This window comes from Colias eurytheme, chromosome 22, assembly GCF_061535395.1.
Source record: "Colias eurytheme isolate Ceu_HAF_F1 chromosome 22, ilColEury1 Martin Lab GWU primary, whole genome shotgun sequence".
In the NCBI taxonomy this organism is placed as follows: Eukaryota; Metazoa; Arthropoda; class Insecta; order Lepidoptera; family Pieridae; genus Colias; species Colias eurytheme.
Genome location: NC_143001.1, coordinates 1,674,628 through 1,687,881, shown reverse-complemented (window position 1 = coordinate 1,687,881; position 13,254 = coordinate 1,674,628). Strand labels below are relative to the sequence as shown.

The window sequence follows — 13,254 nt, the reverse complement described above, 5'->3', positions numbered from 1 at the left end:
CCTGCCAAAAATAAGGACGACTCGAAAAGATTGTGCGACTTTCATCCTTAAATAGGTACTGTATATTTTCTATTTTAAGAATGAAAGAATTTAAATTACTATTAAACTTAATTTACGGATAAAGATTTAAGTAAGTAATGTCCTTGTCTATTAACCACAGCTTTCAACGATAATTAGGTACCAAAATGCTTTAAATATTATTATTTACTAGCTTGCCGCCCACTTCCTCGAGATGGTTCTCTATCAATTCAAAAAACCGCATGTAAATCGTGATATTAATGATTTAACCATAGTAACATGTTTTGATACTATGCAGTGGATTACAACTCAAAGAACGTTAACTAACAAAGGATATTTTATTTCAATCCATAATTTCAATACATCGCTGCAATCCATAGTTGGTCATTGAGCTATACTTACGAATAATAATTAATTAATTAGTGCTAAAATAGTAAATATTAGTAATTATTAACTATTTTATTGATAGAAAAGTGAAAATAATTGTGAAACACACCTTTGATCTACGCAACGTTTTGTATAACGCGGAGGTCAACGTGTCAACGGTTATCCGAATTCAAACATCTTCTCCAATAAACCAGGGGAGTACTAGTTTTAAAATTTCATATTTAATTATAAACGACACCTACATTCATTTGTAATACTAACACCGCTCATATTTAATGAGCTACGTCACAATAAATACATTGGCATAAAATTTACCGTCTCACTTTGCTTGACAAGTTGGAAGCAATTTAGAAGACAAAACTTATCGCCCCAGACAATATTATTCTTTACTCTTTACTACATCATACCGTTAATCACTTAGGCCTCCCCCACATTGGGCGTAGGCCGAGCGTACGCGTTTCCTGAGCGTGCTGCCGGCGTCGGCGCGGCGCGGACGTCGCGTCAGCGCGCCGTCTGTGGGGCGCGGGCGTCGCGCCATCGAACGCTATGCAAGCGCTGCGCAAGCGCCGCGCCGACGCGACGTCGCGTCTAAAGCTAGCTAACTGAGATGCTAGCGGGCGCGGGAGGGGAATTTGTGCGGGGGGCACGGGCGGCCGAACGCCCATGGAACGCGACGTAAGCGCGGCGTCTGCGCGGCGTTCACGCAGCGCCCGCGCGGCGCTGGACAACGCGTAGCCCGCGCCCCACAGACGGCGCGCTGACGCGACGTCCGCGCCGCGCCGACGCCGGCAGCACGCTCAGGAAACGCGTACGTTCGGCCTACGCCCAATGTGGGGGAGGCCTTAATATCAACATTCAGTTCTATCATAATAGTATTCAGGAATAATTATCTCATACATTTCCTTTCATCTGTTTCAGTAACTTAAAAGTACAACATGCTGACCCGCAAGGCAGTAGCTAAGGACATGGAGAATAAATTAAAAGCTACACTCCATGATTTAAAAGCTTCACAATCTTTATGTGAAAAGCTCATACAAGAGCGGGATGAAAGTGAATTAGAGATTCAAGGAATTATAAAAAAGAACTCTCTTCTTAAGGCCGAGCTGGCTGAACTACACATGAAATACATTTATAGTGAAGACAAGTGCAAAGCCCTACAAGACGTTGTGGACAGCTTCCAGCAGTGCTCTAGTGACCATGAGAAAGCTCTTAGCCGTATCGCTGAGTTGGAATGTAGCTTAATGGAAGCGCAAGAGGACAATCCCAAGCGGCAATGCAACACACCAAGTAGTTTTGGGGGCCGAGTCACCTCCGTCCGTAGGAGTATACCCAGAACTCTGAATCCCTACACGTGGCCCCTGGGTGGTGCTAAACAGGTGACATGGTGGGAGACAGTCGTCGCGGCTATAAGGACCACCCATCAGCTGAAGACATGTCGCCAAGCGTTCGTGTTCCGGCATGAAGAAGCTGATGTAGCCATGGTGAAGACGGGTCGAATCAGTTGCGCTTTTACAATCGGGACGATCTGACGCACACTGTCGTTGCTGCTTCCGGAGGCTAGTCATGGAGGGTAGCGGGATCCGAGGCACGGTGCACCGCTGGCCGACCGCTGGTCAGTAGGGGGCCCAAGTAGCGTGCTAGCCACATGTGAAAGGCTGCCCCGCCAACCAGCGAAAAATCCCAAGTTGCGCCATAGTGCCGGTTGGCGACCGGATGAGAGGGCCCTATGGACAACTTGGGGGGGCTCGGGCGTCCCCGCAGTCTCCAGACTAGTCCCCGTCACTGCGGCTTCTAAGTGTGTGTCTCAGGTCCAGTTGTAAAGCGCCTCGATTCACTACCGTCTTCTTACCTTCTTCACTCTCCTCTAAAAAAAACATGAAAAAGGCAAGATACAGAAATAAGTTTGCACAGCGGCAGCACTCCCTCTCGCTGAAAGTGGACCTCACCAATATCAGAGGTCTCCACTCAAATCTCGCTGCAGTCCACTTCCACCTTGAGACTCATAAACCCTGTATCTTGTTCCTCACGGAGACGCAGATAAGATGTCCGTCTGATTTGGCGTACCTGTCCTATCCCGGCTACACCCTGGAGCACAATTTTAAAGCTCGGTCAGGTGTGTGCGCGTACGTCCGAGACGACATCTGTTGTCGGCGTCTCCGGTATCTTGAAGACCCCCATTTTTCCGTACTATGGATGCTGGTGGACACAGGCCCAGAGAAACTTCTCTATGCATGTGTCTACCGAGCGCACAGCGGAGACCAGGAGACGATCAGGCTCACAGAGTACCTAAGTGAGGTGGCGGACGCTGCTCAACACAAATACCCTTCCGCTCAGCTTGTGTTACTGGGGGATTTTAATGCCCACCACCAGGAGTGGCTATACCCATACCAGTGCACTGACCTCGCTGGGAGAGAGATGCGTAAACTTGCTATAGCATTGAATCTCACCCAGCTGGTTCAAGGAGCGACGCGGGTTCCTGATGTTGAGAGCCATACGGCCAATTGCTTGGACCTTCTGCTGACAACAGATCCAGACCGTTACTCGGTAGCGATTTCCTCGCCACTTGGCAGCTCCGATCACTGTCTGGTGAAATCCGTATCTGTCTACTCGCCGCCCGATCCCAGTCCTAAGGGCCCTCGGCGCGTGTGGCAATACAAGTCAGCAGATTGGGATGAGATGCGTTCCTTTTTTGCGTCATATCCTTGGCGGCCTGTCTGCTTTTCTTCTGAAGACCCTTCGACCTGCGCGGATGCTGTGACTGATGTGTTGCGACAGGGAATGGAGTACTTTATTCCATTCTCCGACGTAGCCATGTCCGGCAAAGCTCAGCCCTGGTTCAGAGCCGATTGTAGACGCGCTGAAGCGCTAAAGCAAGAGGCTTATCTGGCTTGGGTTGACGCTCGACACCGCAAAGCGAGGGACGTATCAGAAAAGAAGAAAGCCTTTAACCGGGCTGCCAAGTCCTGCAAGAAGGCTCTACGGAAAGCTCGATTCGACCACGTTAGCCGTATAGGGAACAAACTGGCTTCTTACCCCTCCGGTAGTAAAGCGTTTTGGTCCCTGGCAAAGTCGGTTGAATTGAATTTCTGCCGCCCCTCACTTCCTCCACTGCTGAAACCTGACGGGACGCTGGCTCACACCGCCGTAGAGAAAGCGAACCTATTTGCAACTCTATTTGCGGAAAATTCGCGTCTGGATCCCGCAAGCGCAAAACCTCCCAGTCTACCTGGATGCGAGGCGAAAATGCCGGAAATTCGCATCCGTCAGACGGAGGTTCTTAAAACGCTGCGGAATCTTGATGTGAATAAAGCCAGTGGCCCTGATGGAATTCCAGCCATAGTTCTTAAAACCTGTGCGCCTGAACTTGCTCCTGTTTTGACACGCCTCTTTCGCCTTTCGTTGACGACTGGAATAGTACCGAAATCATGGAAGCTTGCCAACGTGCAGCCTGTGCCCAAAAAAGGCAGTCGTGCCGACCCTTCCAACTACAGGCCAATTTCAGTCACGTCCATACTCTGTAAGACTATGGAACGTGTACTGAACAGCCGGCTCCTGGCACACCTAGAAGCGAACGACCTCCTCAGTGACCGACAATACGGGTTCCGCCGAAACCGGTCCACTGGGGATCTTCTAGCGTACGCCACCTACACCTGGAGCGAGGCTATCGAGAATCATGGTGAAGCACTTGCTGTCTCCCTTGATATCTCAAAGGCCTTCGATAGGGTCTGGCATGATAGTCTTATTGGCAAGCTTCCATCCTACGGTCTGCCTGCTGGTCTCTGCGCCTGGATCTCAGATTTTCTGAGAGACCGGTCGCTTCGGGTAGTCGTCGACGGCTGCTCGTCCGACCAAATGGCTATAAATGCCGGAGTCCCTCAGGGATCAGTTCTCTCCGCAACACTCTTCCTGCTACACATCAACGATCTGCTGAAACCCGGTATCTATGGGTACGCAGACGATAGCACTGTTGTGGAGAGATATGTATCCAGCGCGCGAGCCAGTACGGCACAAATTCAGTCTCTACGGGAGGCGATGGTTGATCGCATGAACTTGTCCTTGCAGGCGGTCTCTGACTGGGGCGATGCCAATCTGGTCAAGTTCAATGCGTCCAAGACCCAGGCGTGTCTATTCTCCGCAAAACGGAGTCCATTCCACCTGACTCCGACTTTCCAGGGTGTGTCCGTGCCGATAACTAACCACCTCGAGCTTCTTGGTATCACCTTAACGCCTACTCTGAACTTTGGTTCCTTCATAGAATCAAAAGCCCAAGTAGCCTCAAAAAAGCTTGGAATTCTGGCGAAGGTGAGACAGTATTTCAGCCCGGGACAGTTGCTCAACCTTTATCAAGCACAAGTCCGATCGTGCATGGAATACTGCTCTCACCTCTGGGACGGTTCCGCCAAGTACCAGCTGGAGGCGCTTGAGGCGATAGAGAGGCGTGCCAAGAGGCTCATTAACGACGATGACCTAGTAGGCAAAAAGCTCCAGAGCCTCGGTCACCGCCGCAGAGTGGCCAGCTTGTCGGTCTTCTATCGGATACACTTTGGAGAGTGCGCTGCGGAACTGCACGATCTCGTTCCGCCATCCCCGTTCTTCCTTCGATCGTCGAGGCGCACAGATTCTAGGCATCGCCATATGGTGGACGTTCCATGTACCCGGACTAAGCGGTTCGGTTCCACATTCTTTATCCGAACCGCGAGGGACTGGAACATGCTTCCTGAGTCTGTGTTCCCCGACGAGTACAATATGGGGGTCTTCAAGCGTAGAGTGAACAGGTACCTTCTAGGGAAGCGCGTTCCATCTTAGACCACATCTCAGCTTAACATCAGGCGAGATTGTGGTCAAGCGCTTCCCTATTACCAATAAAAAAAAAAAAAAAAAAAAAAAAGTAGTCTTCATGATGAATTAATTGAATGTGGTGTGGAGTTAAGTGGCTCTATAAACTTTAAAAAAATCAATTTCTCTTCGCATAAGAAGTTAAAAAAATATCTTAGAATAAGTAAGTTCATCAAGCGTACGCAATCTATTGTTAGAAAGAGTTCTTTAAAAAAGATAGTTCAACTAAAGAAAGACAACATAAACCTTGTTCAGGAGTTAGATAAATATCATAGGGATCTAGAATACTATAAAATGTTATATGATGTAGAAACAACTGAACTTAAGGAGAAGATAGACTCCTTAAGTCAAATGTTAACTGATGTGAACCAGAAATACTCTTCTGCCCAAATGCAAATTAACGAGCATATACAAGAGGCAGATTATCTTATTAAGTTGAGCAATGAGAATATGGATCGTTTTGAGTCGCTGACCAATAAATATGTATGTCAGTGTTCAAACAATGACAATGAGCAACCGTCGCCCCATAAGCCTGACTACACAGACATACATAGTGTTAAACCCACTACCACAATTACAACCAGTAATACTAAATACCTTTCAAAGCAGGAAATAATTGTGTTGTCAGATAATATTGGTCAGGGATTTGGCGCTATGCTCAACAACTTAGGGCTTAAAGTTACTAATGTTTGTACGCCTAACAGTTCATTTAAATATATAATCAAATCACTGGATCATTTCAGCTTTAATAAGAATAATATTGTAATTATATTATATGGGGACAGTTTAAATATAAATAATAAGGATATTGATGTAGGATTAAAAAAAATGTTAGATATTAGTAGTAAGACTAAATGTAAATTTATGTTGTGTACCTTGCCATACCTACTTACCTGGTTTAACACAAGAACAAAATAGATTAATTCATTATATGAATTTAAAATTGTATAATCTAACAAATCATCATCGTGATGCATTTATTTACTTTGACATTAACTCATGTATTAAATCTTTTACTTTGACAAAGAATACAGTGTATCTGCCATATAGATATAAGCGTGAACTTGCTATGTTAATAGCATATAATATTAACCAGTCTGGTACATGTTCGGTATCAGACCATCAATCTACTATAATTTTATGTAGTAGTAATTTTATACATCAACCTAGATTAAGTGTAGACAGACAATCTAGCCCTAAGCTAGATTTAAACTAGTATATAAGACAACAGCTAAGCAGTCTTTTTCCATTGTGCATCAAAATATTCAAGGCTTGGCTAGCAAATTGTTAGAAATTGAATTGTTTCTGAATGATAACAATATTAAAATATTTTGTGTAACAGAACATTGGCTTAAACAATGTCAGTTGTTAGTAAATATTGAAAATTACAAATTAAAAAGTATATACTTTAGGACACAGGCTATTCACAAAGGTTCTGTTATTTTTGTACATGATAGTGTAAAATGTAAAGAACGAACTGACATTGTTAGTCTTTCTGTAGAACGGACCATTGAACTGTCCTGTGTGGAGCTGGAGCGTTATATTATTGTTTGCGTTTATAGACCCCCTTCCAGTGACTATAATATGTTTGAGACAGTCATGGAAGAAATATTAAAGCGTCTAAGCAGGAGTAAAAAAAAAGTTATAGTATGTGGTGATTTTAATATTGATTTACTTTTACAAACACAAACGGCTACACGAATTGTTAATTTATTTCAGTCATTTAATCTATATAAACTTTTTAACGAACCCACACGAATTACACCTACTTCTGCAACTTGTATTGATAATATATACTGTGACTGCATCTGTTTAGAGAAAAATATTCTCAATACATTGACTTCGGATCACTGTGGCCAGAAAGTAGTTTTTGAATGGGATTGCATACCTACATTTAAAAGGATTAATGTTAGGCCTATAACTAAAAAAGGCATTAATAAATTTAGGAATAATATTAATAAAAACCTGCCCGTACTAAATGATCAATCCTATCCTAATAGTCCTTGTGAAATGTTTAAAAATCTTTTTAATTTAGTACATAAAGAATTTGAAAAAATATTTAAAGTTAAATCTTTAAATATTACCAAGGATTTACCATTTAGTAAATGGGCGACAGCTAGTATACATAGGTGCAGGAACATTCTTTATGAATTATATGGTATGAAGCAATATAATAAAGACCCATCTTTTCTTAGTTATGTTAGAAATTACTCAAAAATTTTTAAAAAAGTTTGTTTCACTGCAAAGCGTTTGTATATCAAAAAAAAAAATACGCGACTCTGATAATAAAGTTAAAACAGTTTGGTCAATTATTAATGGTGAAATGGATAAAAGCAAATCAAGTAATACCATAAAACTTGTAAATAATGACAGGGTTATTGACAAAAGTGCTGATGTTGTGCTTGCTTTTGAAGAATTCTTCAGTAGTGTCCCTGCTACTATTACTAATAGTTTAAATTCGTCTTCAGCACTTGCAGAGACCTTTTTGAGGGACCATGTTGCGGAGTGCAGTACATTATTTGAATTACGACACGTAACTGCTAATGATATTGTTACTGCCTTTAAGACGCTTAATCTTAAAAATACTTGTGATCTTTGGGGAATGTCCGTAAATTTAGTTAATAATATAATAGAAAATATTGCGAAAAATTTAGCTTCCATATTTAATAAGTGTTGTGACTATGGTACATTTCCTAATTTACTAAAGCTTAGTAAAGTTATACCTTTATTTAAGAAGGGCGATCAAGAAGACTGTAACAATTATAGACCTATCTCTATTTTACCAACATTAAGTAAGGTATTCGAGAAGTTAATATTAAACCAATTGAGTAGTCATTTTGCATCTAATAATTTACTGCACACCAAACAGTTTGGTTTCACAAAGGGGAGCTCAACCACAGATGCTGGAGTTGCACTTCTAACACATATATATAAGGCATGGGAAAACTCAAAAAATGCTCTAGGGATTTTTTGTGACCTCTCCAAGGCATTTGACTGCGTTGAACATTGTACTTTGTTACGTAAACTTAATCACTATGGAATTAAAGGAAAAGCCCAGAACCTCATAGCGTCATACCTGCATGATAGGATACAGACTGTAGTTGTTAATGGAGAACGTTCTAGCGGTGCGTCAATTAACATTGGTGTTCCACAGGGGTCAATTTTAGGTCCCTTCTTGTTCTTGGTATATATCAATGATCTTCCCTATTATTTGCAGGATAGGTGTGAAATAGTTCTGTTTGCAGATGATACCTCATTAATTTTTAATGTGGATAGGCATGACCCAAATGTTGACGAAGTGAACAGTGCTCTTTTACACATATCTGAATGGTTTACTGCCAATAATTTATTATTAAATGCCAAAAAAACCACTTGTGTTGAATTTTTACTTCCTAATGTAAAAAAGTTGAACAGAGATATTCCCTTGAACGGGGAGGTATTGCATCCTACTGAGTCTACTGTATTTCTAGGGTTAACATTGGACGAGAAACTACAGTGGGGAGCCCATGTCAACACCGCTGCAGGTAAGCTCAGTTCTGCTGCATATGCAGTCCGAAAAATAAGGCATCTCACCGATGAAGATACGGCTAGATTGGTTTATTTCAGCTACTTTCATAGCATTATGTCCTATGGAATTCTACTGTGGGGCAGGGCTGCAGATATAGAAACTATATTTATCTTACAGAAAAGAGCCATTCGCTCTATATATAATTTACGTGCTCGGGACTCACTAAGAGATCATTTTAAGAATACTGGTATCCTTACTGTACCATCACAGTATATATTTAATAATATTTTGCATGTACACAAAAGCTCTGACTTACACACAAGAGTAGGAGATAGACACGATTATGGCACAAGGAACAAGAATAGAATTGAAATGCCATTTTTTCGATTAGCAAAAGTTAAAAATTCATTTATGGGTCAAGGTATACGCTTATACAATAGAATTCCTCACAATATTAAAGAGTTTAGTAGTTCTAAATTTAAAACTTACATAAAAAATGTACTAGTTCAGAGAGCGTACTACAGTATTCAGGAATATATGGACGATAAAGACCCATGGAGGGTTGTCGCGTAAAAACCACAGGACAGTTCTTTGGCATATTATGTAGTTAGGTAGATATAAGTTACATATTATGTAAATTTATTGACATTATTTAAAAGAGCAACTATGGAGTTTCTTGCCGATTCTTCTCCATAGATACTGCTTTCCGAATCGGTGGTAAATGTTAAAAAACTATGTAATGACGATTCGAAAGTGCTACTAAATAGTAGTCTAATTGAATAAATGAATGTTTGAGTTTGAGTTTGAATAGTAACTCAATGTTGGTATTAAATTCACAACGTCAATATGACCACAATTATCTGATCAACACATTACGTGCTATGTATGAACAATATTATCAAAGCCGCTAATCCACTCGTCGATGGATAACATTCAATTAATCAGTGTCACTGAAGCTTCAATGAGCGTCGGTTCGATCGGATATTACTTAATTAATCGACTGCAGACATTTCCCGTGCTGGGAAAATTCCGATATTTTTTCAATGGAAAATATACGGCTTTTCATGCAAAAAATAATTTCATAAAAAATGAAACAGTGAATATTTAATACACTGTTTTCAACTTTGTAATTAGTATGTATGTATTTTTTTGGCAATTTGATAGTTGAAAAGGCTTTATGAGTTTTAGTTTCAGAGGTGTCGTATTTGCCTTAAGCGTAATAACTGATTCTTTAAACACTTAAAAAAATGTAGAGGTTCTTCTTTTTATGATTACAATATTTCAATTCTAAATCAAAATGTCATCGTATTTAAAAAGCATACAATATTATCTACTAATATATATTTGGAGTAAATAATATTACGTTGTGCTATTTTTGTACTGGTCTACGCGAATAAAGCTTGCAGGCTAAATATGTATACCTCTTTTCTTCCTCCACTTTTCTATTATAAAATTGTGAGCAAGGAATTTAATAATAAAATAGATACTGTAAAAAGATGATTTTAAAAGTCAATATTAATATCGCTGTTTGACTAACAGCAGAGCGTTGAAATTTTGTTTAAATTTGTTCAACACTTTTTTACACTTTTTATGTACAGACATAAAAAGGGTAAAACTTAATACAGAGTAAAGAGGAACGTTATTCCAGGATACACTCTTTTAAATGCTTTTAAATTATCTTTTTAATTCCGAATAGGTCGCTAGTCAAATCAAAATTTTATATGCAAAAAAATATTGTATGCGTGATTGTAATTTTCAAAAAACACCGTCATCCACTACAACTTCAGGATTGTCTAAATAACTTCCAAAGCTTGTGATAAGCAATAATGTCAGAAGCAATAATATTTAATTTCAAGAACCATTTCCAGACTTTTACTTACGAACAAATACCTGCCTTGTAAATATCCAACGTATGAATGATAGAAATGTAGAATATTTACAATGCCTTGTTAATTATTACTACCCTATATTCTGTAGCAGTAACATCATCCCATAAAAAGTGTATAAAACGTGTACTAAATCTCAAGGTTTGCATAAATACGAGCCCTTCGACAAACGTTTAATTACATGACGTCATCTGTCGTTGATATCAGGAAAATTCCATAGGGTTGGCATAAATGTTTTTAATATAAATTGAGTGGGAGCGGCCAGTAATTAACATACCGTCCTGGTAGGGATGCCGATAAAGTTCATTATTCTGTTATGCAATTTATTGGCTTGCGTGAAGCGTTTTTGTACTTTTTATGGAAAGAGAGATAGGGTAGGATTTGTGTGAAATGCTTGGTGGTATAGGATATGGTTAGATTTCTGCGTGTGTCATTTTAATTTGGGTTTTCTTCAATTTGTCTTTTGATTACATGGTAAATGGTGCTCATCCGGTCTAAAAAGCTGATCAAAAAAGCTTATAGGTATTCGGTTGGTTAGGTTATTAATAGTAGTATAGTATTATATTATCTGTGCTGATATGTAATTTATTTTAAAATCATTCAACAAGACATAATTCTATATATTGGCAATAACTATAAAAAAAAAATTAATTATTTCAGCTACTTAATTATTATTGTAATAGAATTAACTAAACTATAAAAAAAACTGCAGCATAAGCAAGCATCTCGCATATTTGAAGGTAGATAAAAATAAATTGTCCAAGTAGGGTAGTTTTTACTTTTTATTGATGGACGATTAGTATTCACGGATTGTTATTTAGAAAATATTCATTTCTGGATTTTTTATTTGGCAATTAAAAGTTAAAACGGAAGAGAAAGTTTTATTAGAGTTATTTAGACGTTGGATTTGTCAACGGTTCTCGAGTTTATGGATTGTTACTTCTAAATTATTCATCAACGTATTTATTATCTGCTATTAAAAGTTCTACGCTTGGTTGTACAAGTAATGGTCGGAATTCACTGGAATTGTTGTTTCCTAAAACATTTATTGAAGTTAAAAATGTACAGCTGAAGTTTTTATGGTAAGTATTCTAAGATTGCAGGTAAGTATTTAATAAGCATTCTGTGTATTTGTCAATTGTCATTGTTAATTATTAAAATGGAGGAAAAATAATTTTAAATCCAGTGCTTTCTTTTCTTTGATTTGAGCCCGATTTCGCGTGCGAGATTTCAAAAATACTTACTCAATTGTTTTAAAAAAATGTTGGTTTATTGTTTGCTTATTTTTTAAATAAAATTATAAATGAAAACCTGTTGTAATTTTTTTTACCATAAGATAATATACAGGGTGTCCCACTATCGCGATCGGTATAATAAGTGCAGTTTTGCATATTGCATGTTTATTACATCATCAGTGATCATGTAATAAATACTTAAACAACAAAATTACGCCAAAAATTGTTTGCTTAATATTTCCTTAAAATCCATGTTTTCGTCTCTAGCTTCGCGCAGCCGGCATATACCGCTTCGCTAATATGAGCATTTTGTCTATGAAAACAATCTTTCGATAGTTCACGTGCAGGAGTTTAGTGGGTTGCTTGTTACACATAGAGTTTTAAGAATTCATCTATTTGTCAAAAAAAATCGTCTGGAATTTTATAAGTATTTTTTACGTACTCGGCGTATGCAAAACTATAACCTCCTTGGGGCTTAGTATACCGTTGCTGGGACACCCTGTATATCTTTACGAATAGCAAAGATTATCCAAAGATGAGTAACATTGCCTTTATTTTTCCTACACACCTGCATGTTGGTATGCGCGGGGCGAGCGACCAGCAAGCGCACGCAGGCGCCGCACTGCCGCAGCACGGCGGCCGCTTGCCGCGCGCACATCCCCACCACGGACACCGCGCCGATACGGAGTAACATGTCACCGCTGCGTAGACGCCCATCCTGGAGACAATGATGAAATTCATCATCATTTTTAATAGCAGAAGAAGTAGGTACCCAATAGACGAACTACGCCTATACTTAAATTAGATGGAGGGTGTTACTTCCAATACAGCTGGATTTAAAGGTTCTAATATAAAAAGACGTGTGGCACTCGGAGACTGCCGCGGTAAAGCTATTGCATAGCATGCCTTCAAGCCACAATGTCCGTTGGAGTGGGGAGCGTGAGGTTTTTCGTTAAGCAATTTCAAGGAAATTAAGTTAAGGATTCAGTCCCCGCGATCAAGGCCCGCGATAGAAGCTATGCAATAGCTTAATAATTTGCTAATTATTCGCATTGTATATCATCCCCGTTGTATATGATAAAAAAAAATATTTTGTGTAGTGTAGTCGTGCTGTGTGCTGGGTAAAGAAATCATGAAATCATAGCAAGTTAGCAAGCACTGTTTTTCAGTGGTTCCGAACTGACGTAATAAAGTTCATTAATGAAATTCACAACAACGAAAGGAGCTTGCTGCATAATGAAGTTATGTCGACCTTCACTCATCTGTTTACAAATTTTATATTTTATGAAAAAAAATGGTTTTGATCGTAATTATATCCATGGGGATGAAGTAAACAACATTATCACGCCAAAGAGTGAAGTTTTAATCTCATGATCTGAATCGA

The 13,254-nt window shown here is 39.7% G+C and overlaps 1 protein-coding gene across 1 annotated transcript in view; it reads right to left on the bottom strand.

Moving 5' to 3' along the window:
- The window catches only part of LOC149898550 (multiple PDZ domain protein-like), a 161,400-nt gene that overhangs the window by 131,328 nt on the left and 16,818 nt on the right, over nt 1-13,254 (bottom strand). Inside the window, exon 3 of the mRNA XM_090115041.1 lies at nt 12,439-12,588. Coding sequence (XP_089971167.1) covers nt 12,439-12,588 — 150 coding nt within the window. The remainder of the gene's footprint in view (nt 1-12,438; nt 12,589-13,254) is intronic.